A 21,231-nucleotide genomic window follows, 5' to 3' on the forward strand; every position below is an offset into this window, starting at 1 on the left:
CACACACACACACACACACACACACACACACACACACACACACACACGGACCGAAGATCTTCATCCCTACCTCGCATCATCCTCACTCCTCCACGTCTTAGGGGTCTGTCCCACTTTCACAAACTCGTCTTTTCCTCTCCTTTTGCACGACTACTGTCTATCACCTGTTTTGTAGTATTTTTTTTAAACCCTGATAGTATCTTTTACTCTGACTTTGTTTTTCTTTAGTTCGTCCTTTGTAGAGCGGGGTCAGGTGCTCACTGCAGCCTCGACGCACATATTCAGAGTTTTGAGTGACAGTCGCCGCCTCACCTTCCTCAAGCTCGTGCGTGTGAGAGAAAGAAATGAGACAAAGAGAGGGGGACTGTCCCATGCGTTGTCTTTTTTTTTTCTCAAGGTACTTTTTTCCTCATACCTTTGTTGTTATCCTGCACCCCCTCACTCTAAAACACACATCAGAGACAAAAAAAATAAAAAATCTCCATGAGAATAAAAAATTGAACCTGTTAACAAGAATGGAAGATGACATCTAAAGATGGAAGTTACCTAAAAGTTTCGTCTTAAACGTGACAGATTTCAGTTTAATGTTTGTTTCTTGTTCAGGTTTGGTGTATTTATTAGTTATTAGCTTATAAGTTAAGGGCTTAGCTTCTATATGCTGCAACTTTAAGCACCTTACTTTTCTGCTACATTCTTTCACTGATTAAGATTTAACTTTTACAACAATGTGTGTGAAAACACAGACCACGGATCAGTTCTGCCGGACTGCACTGACCAGATAAAAATGGCTACCGGTAGTTCTAATGGACCCACGTGCGAAGCAGATTTTGCCACCCTGAAACCGCTCCAATCTTCATGATTTCACAACAGTTTATGCAAAAGTTATTAATTCAAATTTTACCATGTCGTCAGTTTCACATTACTGTTATTGTCATAGAAATATCTGGAAGCCTCAAAGATGCTGCATGTTGCTATTGCTGGTGCTAATGATGCCACGATAACTATATAATTCCATAAATAAATATAAATATTGCACTATTAATGCCCAAAGGGGAAATTAATTATCTGCATTTTTCCCCTCAACATGTGGAGCAGAGGGCTGCTATCTAAAGAGCCCACTGAACTATTGGGGGGTTAAGGGCCTTGCTAAAGGGCCTAGAGTGGGGCAAATGAGGGTGGAGGCAGGGTGCTTCACTTTCCCACCCATATTTTTGTAGTCGGTCTGGGGAGTTGAACCGGCAACCTTCCGATCACAACCTCTGCACCTCCACTCCCCCTTATATGTAACAGATGGTGTAATACAAAATTTATATCAGGGATAATACTGATGAAATAAGTTTTCATAAAAATCTTTGCAGAATTTTATGTTAGCCTTAGCTACATTCAAGCTAGCCATTAGCTCATTGGTCCAGTCAGATATTCCTCCAAACTGTCCATCTACACCAGGTAAGACACTAATTATATACATTTTTTAATTACGTATAAACCTGCCTTGAAGTGGTCAAAGTTTTTCTTTAATGTCTTCCAGTTTAAATGACCTCTGATTGGAGAAATAAAGTTTAACAGACTGACAAGCTAACACAGCTAGTCAGAGGAGGGCTAAAACCAAAACAGACTGCTTCTGTCATAAAGCAGCTCCAATTTTAAACGTTTAATGACAATGCAAAAACTATTTCGAAACGTTTACATTTTTATCCATTTCACATTACTGTACATGTTTTTACATGACACTGGCAGCAGCAGCAGGAGCAGCTAGCTTCAGTAGCTAGCTTCAGCGCTCACGGTGCAGCGTGGGACAATTCCTACATGAATATAAAAACATTTCTGCTGGAACAACCACGGAATGCAAAACTAATGCCACTTTACAAAAGGGTGTTAAGAAACGCTGTGAACATTTTGAGGTTTTTAGTACCACAGCCGCATTCCAATTTGGTATCGTCCCTGTTTAGCCGTTAGCTGATCAATCAGTCAGAGTTAAATTATTTCTCTAAACTGAGGTCATCCCAGTAACTATGGAAGCACAATATTATCAGCATGGTATTGGTATCGGTTGATATTAGCGTTAAAGTTAAATATCGGACATCGGCAATTCCATCAAAATAACTCACCAATATATAAGGTGCTGTTTTTGTATGACTGTTCAAGTGTTGTCATTGTTTTTGAGAGAGTAAATGACATGAGTAAAATTGACATTTAACATAGTTCAAGTTGAAGTGTTACATCATTTTCAGTCCCCTTTTTGGCATCTGCATTTGGTAGCAGGCCAAATTGACAAAGATCATGCGGAATAATGTAGTATTTTAATTCCACAGCAGAGAAAGCTATGTAGTCTCTGTAAGTAGGTCTAGGAAATAAAATATCGGTACTGGTATCGGTTGTCAGCCAAAAAAGTTTTAACATATCGGATATCGGCCAGGGCAGCACGGTGGCGCAACTGGTAGAGCTGCTGCCTCTCAGCGAGCAGGTCCTTGGTTCAAACCCCGGTCCAGGGGCCTTTCTGGGTGGAGTTTGCATGTTCTCTCCGTGCATGCGTGGGTTTTCTCCGGGTACTCCGGTTTCCTCCCACAGACCAAAAACATGCATGTTAGTCTGATTGGTGACTCTAAATTGTCCCTAGGTGTGAGTGAGAGAGTGAATGGTTGTTTGTCTCGTTTGTCTCTGTGTGGCCCTGTGATGGACTTGCGACCTGTCCAGAGTGTACCCCGCCCCTCGCACAGTGATTGCTGGACATGGGCACCGGCGACCCCCGTGACCCAAAAATGGAATAAACGGGTAAAGATAATGGATGGATGGATGGATATCGGCCAAAAAAACGAATATCGTGCATCACTACCAGTAACTATTGATAACAGGTAAGATGTTTATTGTTCAGAAGCCTAGTGAAACTCACTTCAAAGTTCTGATAAAGACGAACAGTCAGAAGAAGGAAAGTTATAACAAATTACTGGATTTTTGTTTGGAGACAGTATTTTCATACTGACAGCTCAACTGTTAGGGAATTTAATTTGTGCTAACAGAATAAACTTAACAAAACGGTCACGTAGATTAGATGCACAATCTTCATTTTAAAAGTAATTTTGGAATAAAACATGATGCAAAAAGGTGAAAAAGCAGAAGAAATTAATTTAAAGGTACAGTTAAGTACAAATACTGTATTGCTATCCCTTTTTATGTGTGCGTGTTTATTCACCGTCATTGCTTCGATCAAAGCCCCCGACTGATGAACAAAACCACACGAGACCATCAAGACGACAAAACTCCAAAAGCAAAAATCCATATTACCCTTCTTCTTGTGGTTTTTTATTTGTTTATTCTCTACTATGATCACTCAAGCCCCTGTTTGCTTATCTGCACACCACTTTATATAAAAGTTGTGTCACACAGAGCGTCCCACACTTGATAGCATGACCAGGTGTGCTAAAGTGGTGGCAGAAAATGTTAAACCAAAAAAGCTTAAAAAAAGCCTTGATGTTATCTCTCATCTGCATTCAGATGCCAAAGAAGCTGGCGTTGGCGCGTGTGTTTTTGTGTAAATGTATCCATGTGTGAGAAAGGGGGGCTAGCACAGGTGCAACAGAGCCCCCCACAGTGTTTTCTATTAGCCCAATCCCAGTGACACCAATGTTTGTGTGTGTTTCTGTACAGGTGCGTTGTTGCATGTTCGCTAACTATGATGCTAACCACAGTGCATGCACAAATATCTAGCACAAACATAAGCAATGTCATTACCGTGTGCAAAAGGCACACATGCAAGAAAAGAGACTGTGCGTGTTCAGACAACTTACTTAAATGGGTCTTCTTGGACACGACGCCTCCTGGAAAATAAAGAATAAAAATAAATATTTTATTTATTACAAAGCGATTTAACAAGCCGGTCCAAACATGAGCTGCCGAACTGTTTCAGAGCCGAACTAAACCAAACTTCACAAGTTAAACTTCGATCTGTTTAGATTTAAGTAACTTGCTGCATTTACGTGCTGTTTATTGGAGTGTCTGTTTGAATTGACTCCACTATATTCAAAGAGTGCTCTCGTCCTAATCAACATCTTAGTTAGGATATTAAAAAACAGCCAGAAAATTACCAGAAACTCTACGACAGCAGAGAATGAACAGGGTTGCAGCAGCGACAATGATGGCGACATAAAATCACAAAAAAACAGGGACAAGATGGTTTAGAGACCGCCCTCTCCCCCATCGACTCGTCTGAAGTAGCCACGGTCAAAGTGGTTCAAAACATCAAAGTTCATGCTCAATAATCCAGGTAGAAAATCCAACAGAGTTAAGTCAGGTCGTCTAGACTGTTCCTTTTTATTGATTTGTTGCTTTTATTTATTTATTTTTTGTTATTTGAATCCTTAACAATAAAGAGAATGCTTCTCCTTTTTGGGGAAACAAACAAAAAAAGATTTCTCCTACAAAAAAAGCACTTTAATTTACCATGCTTTTAACTTTTAACTTCCACAAGGAAAACCATGTGATCACATGTTCGGGCTGCTGTTCAATATACCGTATTATTTTACAGTAGTGTTTAGCGTACATCTTAGTGTATATCTTAAATCCTTCGATATCGTTTCTTTGCATACTTTATATTTTTGATATTTTGGGGTGTAACTGGGATCTTGAGTACACAACTTCGTTCCACCTCGTGTACCACATGTGATGGTAAAGATAATAAAGAACCTTGAACTTAAACAAGTAGAAAATGCTCAAAACGTGCATTTCGCATGTCAATTTTCACTTCTGCAGATAAAAATAGGTGATTTTTCCCACATGTAAGGACCGTGTAATTTTTCTTTAAAGTTTATGAATATTTTTGAGATTGTGTTTTTCTGCAGAAGTATACAATCTACAAACTGCTGCTGAACAGTCCAACAAATGATGACATCAGCAAGTTCCTGCAGGATCAATAAAGTTCTATCTTATCGTACTGAAAAAAATCTGCAACTGTGACGTGCAGAAGCAACATTATTTATTTGTTCATGTTCCAGACATGTTAGACCTCTCATCTAACATGTATGAATTTCAAAAACTCTGCTTTAAAGCCTTCACGTTAACAAAGCAATAATAAACATGAATGACGCTGAAGTCTAATGCCTGTTTGATGAAAAGGTTTTGCTGAACACTTTTTTTTTCTGCATTGGCAGACAGACAGACAAGATTCTTAGATAAGGAGGTAAATTTGAATATTGCTGTTCACACCGGCGTGACTTGTGTGAGTTTTCAGAGCAGTTAAACACGGGAGTTCAAACCAGAGGAAGGTGGGCGTCAGTGAAGCAATTGGTCCTGTTTTTTTATCGTTTCTTTTTTTGTTTTGTTTTGTCTGCCTGTTTGACCGCAATTGTGAGAATCTGAATTGGAGTAGGTGTGAGAGAGGGTCGTCTCTGAGCCAGGCAGTTTATTTCTGGGGTTGTGTGTGTGTGTGTGTGTGTGTGCGTGCGTGCGTGCGTGCGTGCGTGCGTGCGTGCGTGTGTGTGTGTGTGAGAGAGAAGCATAAAGGTAGAGAGCAGATAAGTATCAATGGAAGGCGTAGAAGCTTGCCGGCCTTTGTCTGGCGCCAGTTCAGGCCCTCTGTGGTTTCCTCTGTTTTCTTGCCCTCATCAAATCAGTTTTGCTTCATAAGCAGTAAGTGTGGAATGAAAGCAGAGCAGCGCACGCACGGAAAAAATTACAAAAAGAACGCACCAGAAGTGCAGGTGCTTTAGTGTGTTAGCTAAATAAACAGTGAACAACTGGAAGGGTTTAGTTTCAGCCACACTCGTCACATCTTTAAGAAAAGTCTCGCTTTGAAATACCAAATGATGCTTTCGTTGGGTTTTAAATGAACATACTGTGTTTCTTTTGTGCCCGACGGGACAAGTGAACGCACTTTGAATTGCTTTATTGCAATAAAAGTGCCACTTATTTCAATAAAATAATATTAAGCATAGTGGAAATACTTTTTTTTCTCAGCTGTGAGGTGGAAACAAAGATCACAAAAATCTGTTTCTGTACAAACGAAATGTGACACACCTCTCAGGCTGCTTAGAAACAGCCCCGCAGGAACCTGCTGCTTTAACGAGGCACAAACAACAAACAAACAACAACAAATCTCACCGACCTGTCTGCACTCTGACATCTGAACCGCTGGATGACAGTTGCTGCGTTACATAACGGCACCGAAGACCAGCCCTGAGAGGAGGCTGAAAACTTTGCCTGAGTGTAAACACATGAATTATTCTGCCTGTGTCTGATGAGGTTCAGCTCAGTTATATGCAGATCTGGTGAGGATAATTTAGTTGCTGATCAGGATTAGAGTGGATTGTTGACCAACAAGTGGAATTAGCACCACATCTTTGGAGCTAATCCTGAGGTTAGTGACGCTGCAGCTCAGAAGTGATGCACTAAAAAACAACGAGTAAATAGATATGTAAATAATGGCAAGTCTAATTTACTAAATTGCGTAATCTAACTAGAAAGTTCCTGGAGAAATTTTGACAGGGACTGCCACGTGGCAGCCATTTTTAAATTTTGATTGACAGTACTATGTGTTGGGGTTCGCGCTCAGCTACCACTATACCAAATTTCAGCTTAAAATGGCAAAATATCAACAAGTTAGTCATTTTTTCTTTTAAGCTATAGTAGCCATGTTGGATTTTTGATTTGGATTCAATATGGAGAAGGTTCTCGGCTATAACCAGCTCTGTGTAAAACTAGCTGAGTTAAAGCCATTTAAATTGAGCTTTGGAGGCCATCTTGAATTTTTTTAATTTGTTATTTATTGGGCATTGTTCTCAGCTACTACCACACCAAATTTCAGGTCAATATCTTCTACAAATGGCTGATTTACAGTGTTTATTTTCCTTTTTAGCTCAGGTGGCCATCTTGGATATTTGATTTGCAGAGTCTATGAAAAATGACTAATGAAAATGGCGTATTTGTTACCAAATTATGTCGCCATGGTATCTCTAAACGCCAATAAAAGAGCGCACATTACGGTGCCGAGTCAGTCGTTTTTATATAACATTTGTGGGGGTGCACATTGCAGTTCAGGCTGCATTAAAGTTGACGAAAGAGTAAGATCTAAAGTTATGAAACCCTCATCAGGTGGATAATAATAGGTGGCTGCCTTAGGCAGTTCCCAATAATATAAAGAAATCAAGTGTATAGATCTATCAAATTATTTTCAAGTAATCGTTGGAACATCTGCTTTTTCAGCTTTGTGTATTTTTAGCAAATATATTTTTCATTTATTTTACACAACAGAGCCATTAAAAGGTAAGTTCACCTAAAAACAAACGTTCGTGTCACTGCTGCAACGATAACCTCCTAAATGAATCGTATTGCTGGCTGCAGAATGATCGACAAACGAGTTGTAGGCATATCAGAGCAGCCGCCACCAAAAAACCATCTTGCCTTTAGAGAAATGAGAAGACACCCACAAAACCCCAACGAGCTCATGAGTCGAAGAAACGCCAGCTCAGCAGCATGAAACTCAACATAAAGTGTTCAAACACACACAATCTTTACTTCAACGTGAAAGAAAAAAAAAAAAACAAGCTCCGGGACCTGACTCGTAAGCTGATGCCGTTTTACTCAAAGTCCTTAAGCCCCTTAACGTCCAGTTTTAACATTTTGTTTCCACTAAAGCAGCTTTAATCTTGTTAAAACTGTCTTTTTCCACTGCTGCTTGGCCACATGGCACTGTGGTGTTTTCATTAACCATCTTCTTGTGATTTTCCTTTGCCTTTCTGACAATTAATCAATCATTTTAATAAGAATAAACCATCTAATCAAAGAGCATTTTCTGCACGGAGCACAGAAACGACTGCTGTTGTGGTCTTTGTGATAAACGTGTCGTCTTCAGATTGAACCTGTTGACAGTAACTTTAGAGATTATCTGTGGTATCCTTCGGCCTGTTTAAAGAAAGATACCGCATGTAATCTTTAAAGACAAGATTATCTTTATATTAAAACTTTCATTTCACTAAGCAACTGTGATGCTTCAGCTGCATTTAAAATCACAAGAGCATGGAATAAAAGGAGAACCTCTGAACTTTGACTTTATTAATCCGTCGTTCATTCGAGTTTAAATAAATATTCTCATCAAGTTTGCCAGCTTGGTGAGTGTGCAGTGGGTTTCTGTGGCAGAAGGACAAGCTGGCCATGATGATGAAAGTCAGGGAGAAGCTCTGAATAGAAAAAGCGTTGGCCAGAAACAGAAATAAGAGCTAATCCTGGTGGATTATTTCGTCTTAGTGCCATTCACTCACATCGCCTTACAACACTGCGCCAAAAGGGATGAGGAAGGTCACTGGGGTAAAGATTCATCAAGGAAGGTGAGCATGAGATAAAGAGTGTGTGTGTGGGTGTGTGTGTGTGTGTGTGGGGGGGGGGGGGGGGGTGTCACCTGGTGGCATGCACTTTTTTTTTGTGTGCAAATATAAAAATGCACCACAAGAAAAGATGAAGTGCACTTTTAGCTGTAAGTTGTTGCAGTCTTTTCTTATTATGACTACGAGTTTACCTTTTTTCCTTGGGGTGTCAGCTGTGAGCAGTTCGGGCTCCTCATATTCCATAACGCTCCTGTCAAGAACACACACCCTGGGTGGTCCTGGCACACGCACACACACACCTCACATACAAACAGAGCCGCACGTGTCAGCCACATCGAACTCCACCTGCCTCAGTCGACAGCAGTAAAGTTTACAAAGTAAAAATGGCTACCTGTTGGAGGTCCTAGCGCCCGGGTCGGCGCAGGCATTTAAAAACATGCACAGCCATCTTCTCCTCCTCGAGCCTCACTGCTCAGCCATTATCTCCCAGTAATGGCTGCAGAGAGTGCTCAGCTGGACTGGGCCGAGCCGTGTGGCTGTGACACCCCCCCACCCCCACCCCTGCGCGCGCTGACCGTCCCGGGCTGGAGTTATGTCACCGGCTGTTACGCAACAGCGGCGGATCGGGTTTGCTTTGAAGTGCTCTGTTGAGAAATATAATCCCGTGTTGCTGCCACAAATGTCCGCGCGCTAATCGAGAAAACTACAGCGTGGACCTGATGAGTGCCCGTCATTGTCCCGCACTGTGGCGTGGCGGGTCTGTCACGGAACCACCTGCGTGACGCGCCAAGCGGCTCTCACCTTATTGATGGTTCCAGGCCACATCGGCTGAAGACGCACACAAAGGAAAACGATGAATAATCGATACGTCTTCTCGGTTTACACCAAGTGTTTATCTAAGACACGAACAAGCATCAGTTCCAAGTTTACGCAGTAAAAACTGCTTTGGACTGAACCAAGCCTGGATGTTTGAACTTGACGCACAGAGTTTTCTGTCTGCTTTCTCTGTTTTCTGGGTTGAAATGACCATTGTGTTGGATTACACATGTTCCAAACCCAAAAGCTGTTAGGTGCTAAAATATCCATTGAAATAAATGGGTTAGTCTTTGAAAGTAGAACACATTTTATTTTTAAGTGCAGGTATAAACAAAATACCAAAAACCTAAAAAAAAAATGCTTGTTAAAAGGAGCAAAACACTAGCTTAAATTATGAAGAAACAAAATAGCTAAATAAAGGAAAGTGAAAGGCTATACCTAAAAGATGAAAGTAGCAAAATAGCAGCTAAACATAGCAGAATGCTAGCTAAAAATAGTCAAGCACTAGCCAGAAGCTAAAAGTATCAGAATGCTAATTAAAAGTAGCAAAGCACTTGCTAGAGCAAAAAGTAACAAAATAGCAAAATCCCAACAAAAGACAAATTAAAAGGAGGAAACGCTAGCTTAAATTATAAAAAAAACAAAATGCTAGTTAAATAAAGGAATGTGAAAGGCTACGTAAAAGCTAAAAGTAGCAAAATGCCATCTCAAAGCTAAACGTAAAAAGCTAAATGCTAGCTAAAAGTTGCAGAATGTTGGCTAAAAGTAGCAAAATACTAGCTAAAGGCTTAAAGTAGCAAAAGGCTATAGTTAAAAGATCAAAGAAACAAAATAAATTGAAGCAAAACACTACATAAAGGTAGAAAAAGCTATAAAAAAGTAGAAAAAGATAGATAAAACAAAAAGTAGCAAAAGGTAGCAAAGCATTAGAAGCTAAAAGTAACAAAAGGTTAGCTAAAACTATAAGTAGCAAGGGCCAAAACAATAGCTAAAAGATAAAAGAAACAAAATGCTAACTAAAAGCCCACCCCAAAGCTAAAATTAGCAAAAAGCTAGGTAAAACTAAAAATAGTATAAGTCTGGCTAAAAGAGCAAAGCACTAACTGAATTCCTGAAAAAGCAGAACTTGTCACTGATTCTTGTTTTGGACTCTTCAACATGGACTTCTTTATGTTTGGATGTTTATCGTTTCCTTCATCATATTACTTTTGGTGCAAATACCGACTCACCGCTAAACGTTATCTGGACATGAAACACCCCTCTCTCTGCACCGCCCTGATGACCAGTGAGTGTTTTTTTAATTCATTTTGAGAACGTTAACAACTTTGGTTGGTAGTAACCACTATTATCAGCCAGCTAGAACCAACCATTGATCTTTTAGGAAACAAAACATGCCGTCTAGTGGAAACTCAAGTTCCTAACAAAGCCAACCAGGCTAAATGTTTTCTTACAACCGTCTACATCCCAAAGCAGAGGTCCAGTCAGGTTTGATTTTATTTTTCTCAAGATGGTGGACCATGATCAAAGACACCACTTGTGTCCAATCCAACAACTGGGTCAAACAATCAGCCAATTAATGCATCAAATGATTTAACAGTAGTTATCAAAGTAACCCAGCAGTTTTGGGTGTGTATGGACTCACAGGTTACAATGTCTGCATCTTTGTGTTTTTCCTGACAAAATACTTCATCCAGGACAAATAACACTGAGCACACTCATTAATATTTGGTACCTCAGGAGCTACCAGTACCAATACTATAAGTTAAATAGATTTGAGCTCTCAATTTTAATCTAATTTAACTCAATACTATAAATTAAATAGATTTGAGCTCTCAATTTTAATCTAATTTAACTAAAAAATATATGGAATTTCCATCAAAATACAAGTAGACCCTCACAAAAGCAAGTTAAGCATAATTGTTCAATATGTTTGTTTGAACTTTAGATTTAGCCATAAATGGACAGAATGTCAGTTTCTTGACTTTGCTCAAAACGACAGTTGTCAGTTTACGAACGCCCCTCTCTCCTCTCAGCTGCTTCCAGCTTGACTTGAGTTTCACTGAGCTCAAGGTCAAATTAAACAAAAATACTATGCAAGCTGCAAAAACAAAGTCAGCAAGAAATTAAAAACAGTCTTTTTGGCTTCGGTAACCCTAAAATTTCACTTTTATGTCACTTTCCGAAGAAGTGCAGATTCAAGAGGGTGGGAAGTAGGGGTGCAGCGGGTGCTGCAGCACAGGTCATGGATACCCCAAAACACAGTTAAAAATGTAACTTAAAATATGTATTTAGTACTGCCTGGGTTTAAATATCAGTAATATTTTGATGCTTTTGCAAAAATTTTACAACTGTTTGAAAACCACAAAAAAGTAAGCAGAATAGCATCATGTGCTTTTCTTTATTTATCGTTTGTTACAGCATATTTTAGCGTCCATGTTCATGTTAAGAGAATATGTGTTGGCAAATAATCATAATTTTGCAAATGGGTGTTTAAGGTCATATAAATTCACACATCAGCAACTAAAACGTGTTCCCACTGCTTTGTTCAGCTCTTCCTGTAACGGTGCTGCAGGTTAATTGTTACTCCATTATATACTTCCCCAAACAAAAGTGTAAACTTGGAGAGTTTTGCTCAAACTCATGCACATAAATGGTATGTTTTATATTTTTCTAGCGTTTTCAATTTTGAAAAAGATTTATATCTAAATCAATTAGCCAAGAAGCAAGAAGGTGCCCATTTAATTACAGTTCAGTAATATTATTTTTACAAACAGGAAAGTAAAAGCAGTGGCTGTTCTGCCAAAAGCGTGCTGGTGAGATTTGGGATTGTGAAACGAAGCCGTCTCGCACCGATGACGAGGCCTGAAAGGCTGCAGTGGACAGGGCTTGCTGCAGGTGGTTTAACTGAAAGCGAAAAATAAAGCGCCCCTCACCCGCTTCCTCAAACCCAACTTGACCACATGAGACTGGAAGGAGAAAAGAAATGCTCGTCTTCATTTTGTCCTGCACTTACACGCATCAGAACGGCTCTGAAAAGCGACGTAGCATTTCCATTCGTAGGCTTTTAAAGACGTGAGGGGCCCCTCAGAAAACCAGAGGGCAGGCATGCACGCTGAGGAACCCATATACTGAAAAACCACACTTCAGACCAAAATGTGGAAGATCTGGTGTTTAAATATAGTGAAAAAAGCTCAGAGCCGATATGGTTGTGACCATTAATTGCTAAACAAAGACTCATACCACGAATGCAGAATTATTTTTAATCTCCAATTTGAGGTCGTGTGATTAAAAAAAGAACATAAAAATGTATTATTAAATGTTGTAGGGATTAACGTCAAATAAATAGTTTTATTTAAATAACATAAGTTGACTAAGACAAGCTGAAAGCAACAACACAAACTATGACAACATATTTTATTTTGATCCTTTAACGCAGCAGAACGGTCAGCTTTGATGAATATCAACATTTGACGAAGCAGAAAAAAAAAAGAAAAAAGGTGTGTGAAAAACAAAACAACAAAATAAACTTAACAGCAAATTAGGATATTAAGTCCTCATTAATAAAACAAATAAATGTTAAAAATCTCTGTCCTGTTAAAATACAGAGAATGCTCAAATTTATGGGACGTTTTTGGGCGTTGCAAACAGCAGACAGGTGTTGCATGAAGCGAGAATAAGCACGCTGCTCCGTTGAAAGTCTAATGTAAACAGAGCAAAGACAACAAGCGCTCGTTCTTAGCATCGTGGTCTGAGTGGATGCCGGAGCAGCGCAGGTCCCTGTGATGTGGACTGCCTTACTTATTTCTTGTGCACTGCAGCAGGATGCCGCAGTCGTTTCTAAATGCAGAAAAACGTGTTCAAAGCGCTCAAAGAGTGAATGACGATCGCAGACGTGACGATCTGCTGTTTTGAAGTTGCCGTTTCTCCACCGTAGGTCAAAATATGTTTGCTGCGTGAAAATCTGCTCTTGTGTAAATACAACCACAGCCACCGCACGGTGGAGTAACTGCGAACAGCCCACACCTGAAAATCAGAACTGACGCGTGGAAGACGTGTAAAACAAGACGCACGCAACTTGGCCTTTATTGGCTGAAGTAACAAAAGTTAGACGCTGCCTTTGCTTCTTTTAACCACACTGGAATGGCATTATGTCTTGATTTACACCTTTTAACATTCCCCAACACATTGCCAGTGCATCCTGGTGCACTTTTAACAACAAAGTGATTACCGTATCTTTTGGATTATAAGGCGCACTTAAAATCCTTTAATTTTCTCAAAATTTGACAGTTTGCCTTATAATCAGGTGCGCCTTATGTATTTATTCTGGTTGTGCTCACTAACCTAGAACCGGTTTTATGTGGTACAACTGAACAATGTTGAGTTATTGTGAATGAGTTGAATAAAGTTTGACTTATCTGACTGTTTTGTTTTGCTTAATGCGCCTTATAGTCTGAAAAATACGGTAAGCCCAAACTGTGCAAAGCGTGTGCACAAGTTCCAATATCTCAAATAATTCAAGCTGTGCTTTTTAAAAGCATATCTTGAACAAAAACTGTTCATAACACAGTTATTAATCATTCTGCAAATACTTCATTAACCTTTATTAAGCAGTTCCCGAGTGTTAAATAAAAAGTTCAACACTGACCCATACTTGACTCATTTATCTGTACTCTCCATCCTCAATGTTTTCCTCTACTCTTCAATGTTTACTTTCTTATTTCTGATATTTATCAGCAAGCTCTATTAGCTTTTGTACATAAAAATTTACTTTAGACATTTAAAGTGATTTAGTTTGAATATGTAGGCTGAGCAACAGCTACAAATGGACTTTTATCTGAATGAATAAAAGTACAGTACTTGAACTTTGCAAATAGTGAGCCTGCTTTAGTGCAAGAACAGTGTTTTATACCAGCATTATAAACGCTTAATAAGGCCTTACAAACTGTTTACAAACTTATTAATAATCCCCTATTAAAGCATGAATAAATCCTTTATAAAGGCACCCTTGCTGTATCTATTGCCACTTGTTTAGCTCACAGAGAACATCACACTCCAATCTTTAAGGCCCTGGTGTAGCAAAACTAGCATTATTACTCTTAAAGTTTAAATAAATAATGTCTAAAAATCAACTCAAATAAATAAAGTTTTGATATGTACTAGTTGTTTGTTCCTAACGCTCAACAAAGTCCGACTTGAAAATGTCAGTAGTAACATAATGTTAAAGTCGTAGTTAGTGAGGTTTGTTTAAGATGAACTGGAAAATATGTACACAACCCAAACTAATGAGACTCTCACACTCTGATCCTTTTGGCTGTTTGAGGTACCGGTAGGTCACCAGGCTGGAGCGGGTGTCACCCTTTCAGAAGATGGCTGACACTGATTGACAAAAACAGGGCTGCACAAAAATAAAACAGAAAGAAAGACGACAGTAAGAATACAGACAGAACGTAGGGTGGCAGGTATGAGACTACTTCACATTGATGTGTCCAAAAAGAGAAAGGAGCATCACCCGTTGCCTCTGTGTGCAGTTTGGAGCCGTCTGAGCTGGTTATTTTACAGGAAACAAACGTCTTTCTGGCTTCCTGCTTGTCCAGAATTGATTCAATCAGGACAGTACTTCCCAGCTTGATGGGGCTGGGACAAGACGACAGCTTGTTATGACAATATAACAATTTGGCTTGTTTTCACCATGAATAAAAAAAAATAATTGAATGTTTTTACTAATGAGATGTAATAAACTGCACTTGGATGTCAATGAACGTTTACAGCTACACTGTAAAGGTTGAATGAATGTTACAAATACACAAGTGAACAGGCAATTCAAATTAACAATTTCAAACTTGATTTTTTTTTTTATCAGGATGTGCTACATTTTAATTTGCATTTAAATTAAACAACTAAAAACTGGCAATCCAGTCCAAGTGTTCCTTCTTAATGAAGATAAGTTTGAGTTTTTGTGTTTTGTACCTGCGGTAGTTGACGTTAAGGTTGGCAGTCATGACTGGTGCACAATGTAGGGAAGCATGAGTTCCCGTTACTGTATCAATCATGGTGGCTACTGCCCCCCCGTGGACATGTCTGGAAACACACACAAACAAGTTTAAACCACCAGTTTAAAATCTTAAAACTGTCTGAAAATGAGAGGATGTTTCATATTATTCTTTATATTCTGTCATTGTTGTAAAGTTAATGCTACAGAGAGAAAATGAAATTAAAATGAGGTCACAATTAAACTTTTTTTTTTCAGCTAGAAAGACAACAAAGTTGAGAGGACTAGAGCAAGACACAACTTCATCTGTGTAAGAGGATTACGAACACAGGACAGATTCCAAACATCCCATAAAAGTCTCGAGTCATTCCTTCTTGTCTTATCGTTTACTTCCAAGGAAAGTTTGTCTAATTTTTTATAGTCTTAATCGATAGTTCTTCTGTTTTCTTAGAACCTTGGCTGCTTTTTTCATCCATGTTTCCCCCAGGATTTAATGTTTTTAGAAGAATGTTGAATCAGATTGTAAAGCAGATTGTTAAACCATTCATGTGTAAAAACGAATGAGCCAGTGTGTCGACCCATAACAGACAACTTGACATTAATTGTTTTTAATTGGATCTTTAGGCATTCTATTACTTTAGTCTGTCACAAAAACACAATTTGTTCCCTTTTTTTTTTTTTTTTGTTGAATCTATAAAAATGACTAAAAACAACACAGTTTGACATAAAATAGTATTTTAACGCCAACAAGGTGACATTCACAAAGCTATTAGCTGAAAACTGGATATACAGTAATGATCAGCTGAAGGACGAGGTTGTTCTGTTTCAGGTCTTTGCTGGCTTTTTCTTTAATTCTCAAGGACCTGACTTTCAGATACTGTTTGTGTGATGCAGACAGTGTTTTAGGACTACACTTCCTTTCTTGTCCTCCACTTGTCCACGTTCCTAATTTTGTAAGCACATAAACTAGACAACATGCTGTCATGGTCATGTACAACAGCTGGACAGAAAATAGGTGAGAAAGCAGCCAAAGTTTCAAGAAAAACTTTGAAAGACTTTGATTACAAGGAGGCCTGACTCACTGGAAGCAAAGGACAAATAAAATGGAGGCAGATTAAAACTTTTGCACAGTTCTGTACGCTTGATATCTTACCCCGGAGGCCCCTCAAGCAGGTGTCCAGCTTGGAAAATGCACACACACTTCTGTTTGTCTTTGGTAAAGAAGACAACGTACTCAAACGCTGATCCGGTCTGTCTGATGTTTCTGGTAAAAAGACGAGCTTTTGACTGGATTATCTTGCTTAGATAAACTCCGCCTGATAAGGAGAAACAAAAGCATGCGCACACACGTGCCAGGTTCAAAATAATCATATATTCATCCAGATACAGCAAAGATTCAAGACTCATCTTTAAATTAAAGGTATGTATGTTCATTTTGGAGGCAAACTTTAGAAAAGACAGCTTTTATCCATGCAGTGCAACCTTTCGTTTAGTGTCTCAAGTGTAACTGAAAAAGCAACACAAGGACGCACACAATTTTAACATTTTCTCAGATAATTGGATTGTATATGTTGTCATGAATTCTATGAGTCATTTAAAAAACATGTTAGGACTTCACGTTCACTTAACGGTTAGTCTGATCCCACAAAATATCCAAACTGAGCTGTCAACATTGCTCAAACAGAAGAATGTCTAAAAAAAAATGCACCATCATCAACTTTTGTACCTATTGCATACTTGAGAGACCGATTATAGCTCGGCAGTCTCGTCCACTGGCCCCCCTGCTCCTCTTCTCCCCCCGTCTCCTCCTCACTTTGGCTGTTATAATAGTTGTACAACCGCATCATCTCTTCGCCCCACGAAGGGTTCGGCAGGCTGAAGTCCCGAGGTTTGGGAGAAAGAATTGATGGCACTGCTCTCTGACAAAGAAAAGAAAATATAACCTTGTAGTTAGTGTCCAATGCATGTTTTGAGACATAAGATATAGAAGTAGTAGGTAAACAAATTGAAAGATTAACAAACGTCCCAAAAGGGGGAATCTTGTCTCTGCATATCGCAGATGACGTGGTTCTATTTGTCAGGCCACGACAGTCAGCGTGTACAGTACTGAAGGAGTTTGCAGCTGCACGTGAAACAGATCTGGGTCTACCCCGGAGTCTCGTCCCAGTGATTCAGACATCTAACCTCCTGAACGTCTCCCTCTGGAAGTTTTCCAGGTAGTAAAAAAAGCCCCAGGGCAAATCCAGAACTCAGAGGGATTATGCATCCTCTCAGGCCTGAAAATGACTTGAAGAGAGGGATGTCTGGGTTTCTCTCCTGGACCTGTTGCCTCTGTGGCATGGATAACAGGAAGCAAACAAATGGGGATGTCCTGATGCATGCTCAATAATCCAGGTAGATACATCTAACTAGGTTAAGTCAGGCCCTCTGGACAGATTCTTCTTTATTGAAACAATTTGTCTTTTATCCAAAAGGCTTCATCAGTCAGTTCTCAGACTGAAGAAGTCCTTTGAATAAAAGATGAAACGTTTCAACCTAGAAGAATCCAACCGGAGGATCTAACTTAACCTTGTTAGGCGAAATGCAGATGTTTATTTTAGACGTGTAATTTAACACTTCTGGGTTTGTTTGTTTTTTAAGCCTTTAGGTGCAGTAGGAAAAAACAAAGACTTTTTTTTAACAATTAATCAAAACATATTTTATGCATTATCATCTTGACTGTGACCAATTCCAACTTGCTTGAGCATGAACTTTGTTACCACTGGTACTATGTTAGCTACACACTTATATTTGAGTAGTTAGGTATAAATAAGTATAGGTATAAATCTGGTTATTGATTAGGATGTAAACAATTTCTAACCGAGAAAAAAAAGTGGTTAGACAAAAAGAATAGTGACCAGTTTCTCGCCAAACCTTTTTTTTTTTTTTAAATCACCAGCAAATATGCTAGGATAATTAATATTGTAGCACTTGATCTGGACAAAAACTGAACTTGCATTATCTGATGAAAAGAACACAATTTATAAAGTGTCCATAGTCTTTAACAGACCTAATTATAAAATATTAATAAGTTCTTAAGGGCTGTCAAGCTGTAAAGTGGTACCTCTGTTTGTATCCTGTGCAGAAAGCAAAAAAGTGAGAGATCCCTGGAACCAATGGGAACAGGATGAGGCCCATAATGATGAGCCCAGTCCTTCCAAGCTTAGTCAGAACACAGTGTTCAACCTACCAGCATCACGGTCCGGTTCAGTGTGGTCCTGAATAAAACCCGGGCACACCGACGGCTCAGCTCAGTCTTCGTGGATGACAACAACCCGAACAATCGAGCGAGGTTCTTTGCCATCTGTAAGCTGTTTACAAACTGGACAGAAATATGCTGTTTGTCGGGAAAATACGGGGAAACTGGTTAAACGCCTCGTAACTACCACCCCTAACAAACTACTGCGGCTTCAGTAAAAAGCAAGCAGCTAAAACATATTTCTTAAACATGTTGAACATATTTTCTTTTTAGTTCGGCTCCTTAAACATATTTAACACATTTTCTTTTTAGCTCGGCTGCTTCGGAAAATTAAAACAACCCTATGCGCGTCTCATTGCGTGATTTTACCGGTGACTTTCATGTGTCGCGGTGTCTACTTCCTGAAACGTCAGCCACGCGTCGATCGCGTAAAGTCACGTGACACTGAATGTGCCTTAGGATTGGCTAGAAGGCTAGTGTTGTCACGGCAACCACATTCTTCCTTTTCTGCTGCAACAGGCGGAAATATGTTGACAGGTGTGATCGTGGGTCATTTTCTGACAGTGAAGAACTTATTTTAACACTGAAACAGGATTTTTGCCTTAGAATATATTTGTTTCATTCACAGGGACTATATTCAGAACGTTATACCTCATGTAGTAATTTGAACTGTAAAAAATGTTCTTTAATTGCCAATAAAACGCGATTTGACTGCCAAATTTTGATTTTGGCTCATATTTCATCAACGGTTGATTGTTTCTATAACACAGAGGGAAAACGAACAACGAGATAAAACATGGACTAGCTATTCATTCAAGCTTTATTTATACAGGTTAATCCCATTGAGCCTCGGGGACTCATTTACAAGAGAGACCTGATTTTGACAGAGTGATTACAACAGTAGGCAATCATAAAAGGAAGCATACAAACTGAGAAAAACAAGTGAAAGAAAATGGTATTAAAAAATGAAACAAAAAAAATCTAGGTTGTAAGGTGATGTAGAAAACTAAAAACAGGAACATGTCTGCATTGGTTTTTGCCAGGAACTTAGCAGATGTTTAAAGTCACTTAGAGAGGTCAAGTTCGAGGGCTTCAGATCTTTTTGCAAGATATTCCAGGAAACAGGAGCAGAGTAGGAGAAGGCCCTTTTGCCTGGTCTGCAATGAGGGAACACTGCATGTCCTGAGAGCGCACGCTGTAGCTGCACTCACCCACGCAGTAACATAAAATGTATAAAGGTAACTGTCGAATCTCCTTCCCTCTGAAGCACACCTGTGCACATTCTATTCAACCTCTTCTTGACTGCCTGGCCGACATCAAGGACTGGATGGCTTTAAATTTCTACGTTTTAATGAGAAGAAGTCTGAAGTCATGTTGTTCCCTCCTGATAGAACAATCAAGACTGCATCGACCTTTCCTCTCTAACCCGGTTAGAGAAACAAAGAGTCACTAATCTGGGAGTGATCATGGAACTTAACAATCATATAAACATGATTGTTAAATCCTGTTTTTTTTTTCAATTGAGGCGACCGTCTAAGCTGAAGCCCATATACTGTCCAAAAATAATCTTGAGAGCGTATTACGTGTTCGTAACATCCAGGTTTGATTACTGCAATGCACTTCTGTTTGGAATCAGTTAGACCTCCATTGCATGTTTACAACTGGTCCAAAATGCTGCAACCTGATTTTTAACTGGTACAGGCAAAAGAGAGCACATTACACCAGTTTTGGCCTCCCTGCACTGGTTACCGGTTCACTTTCGAATTCAGTTCAAAATACTCCTGTATGTTTTTAAAACTCTGAACAGTTCTGCCCCCTCTTACCTCGCTGATCTGCTGCAGCCATATGTCCCACAGTGCTCTCTCAGGTCAGCAGACCAGATGCATCTATTGGTTCCAGGAACCCATCTTAAACTCAGAGGTGACAGGGCCTTCTCTGTTGCAGGTCCAAGACTGTGGAATGAGTTACCACTGCATGTCAGACAGACCCCTCCCTCACGGTTTTGAAGTCTCACTTAAAAACCCACTTTTATTCCCTGGCTTTTGAGACAGTGTAATTTGTTTTTAACCTTTCTGTATTCTACAATGTTAACCATTTGTTATTATCTTTTTCCTTTTGGATCTATGTATATTTTACTGTGCGCTTTGCTTGTTTTGTTTCTGCTGTACAGCACTTTGGTTGGCCTTGTTGCTGTGTTAAGTGCTCTATAAAATGGTATGGTATGGTAACAGACCAAGAAGTGATTTAAAGATCATGGTGAAAATTGCATGATTGATTGTCTTGAATCATTAAGTTTCATGTGTGTCAGTGTCAGCAGAGCAATATACTGATAGGTGAAACTGAACAACTTTTTTATTTTTATGTGAGCAACTGCATCCTAACTTTGAGGCACAAACATAAAATACAAAAACTATTTTCTGTGGGCAATAAAATAAATCTTTTACGCCAATTAGAATTCAGGTTTTTAAACATTCATCCATAAGAACCAACAAGACATTTCACAAGGAACTAAAATAGTCTTTTTACTACCATTTAATCCAATGTTCATTAGAAAATATAAGGTTTTATCAGACATTTTCTACACATGAAAGGCATCAGATTAAACGAAGACTAGCACTAAACAGCATTCTTGTAACAATTCACTCAAAAGTCAAGCAACGTGTTTTTCCTCCAGAAGACTTAATAAGTGGACTTGAAGGATCTCAAATCTTCTACTTAGTCACTAGGGGGAGTTAAAATACTTTGCAGCTTGGCAGGTTTTCCTGATTTAACAAACAAGACTATCTAGGGTCTAATATTCACACACAGACACAAAACAATGTCTACTATGTTGATTATGATCCAAAATTGTCTTTAGAGAGTCTCTAAATGAATAG

The 21,231-nt window shown here is 39.2% G+C and overlaps 2 protein-coding genes across 2 annotated transcripts in view; both read right to left on the bottom strand.

Annotated features, from left to right (window-relative positions):
- The window catches only part of rorc (RAR-related orphan receptor C), a 31,266-nt gene extending 22,409 nt beyond the window's left edge, over positions 1-8,857 (bottom strand). The window contains exons 1-3 of the mRNA XM_037676952.1: positions 8,704-8,857; positions 8,504-8,611; positions 3,786-3,815 (exon numbers count right to left, since the gene is read on the bottom strand). Coding sequence (XP_037532880.1) covers positions 3,786-3,815; positions 8,504-8,611; positions 8,704-8,740 — 175 coding nt within the window. The 5' untranslated portion in view covers positions 8,741-8,857. The remainder of the gene's footprint in view (positions 1-3,785; positions 3,816-8,503; positions 8,612-8,703) is intronic.
- Positions 8,858-14,479: 5,622 nt separating this feature from the next.
- Positions 14,480-18,534, bottom strand: them4 (thioesterase superfamily member 4). Its single transcript, XM_037676953.1, has 6 exons — positions 18,347-18,534; positions 16,844-17,036; positions 16,271-16,433; positions 15,096-15,206; positions 14,638-14,762; positions 14,480-14,523 (listed from the first exon to the last, which is right to left on the bottom strand). The coding sequence occupies exons 1-6, from the start codon at positions 18,458-18,460 to the stop codon at positions 14,480-14,482; spliced, it is 750 nt and encodes a 249-aa protein (XP_037532881.1). The 5' UTR covers positions 18,461-18,534.
- Between the last annotated feature and the right edge of the window lie 2,697 nt (positions 18,535-21,231).

Source organism: Nematolebias whitei, chromosome 5 (assembly GCF_014905685.2).
Source record: "Nematolebias whitei isolate Nwh7 chromosome 5, NemWhi1, whole genome shotgun sequence".
Lineage (NCBI taxonomy): Eukaryota > Metazoa > Chordata > Actinopteri > Cyprinodontiformes > Rivulidae > Nematolebias > Nematolebias whitei.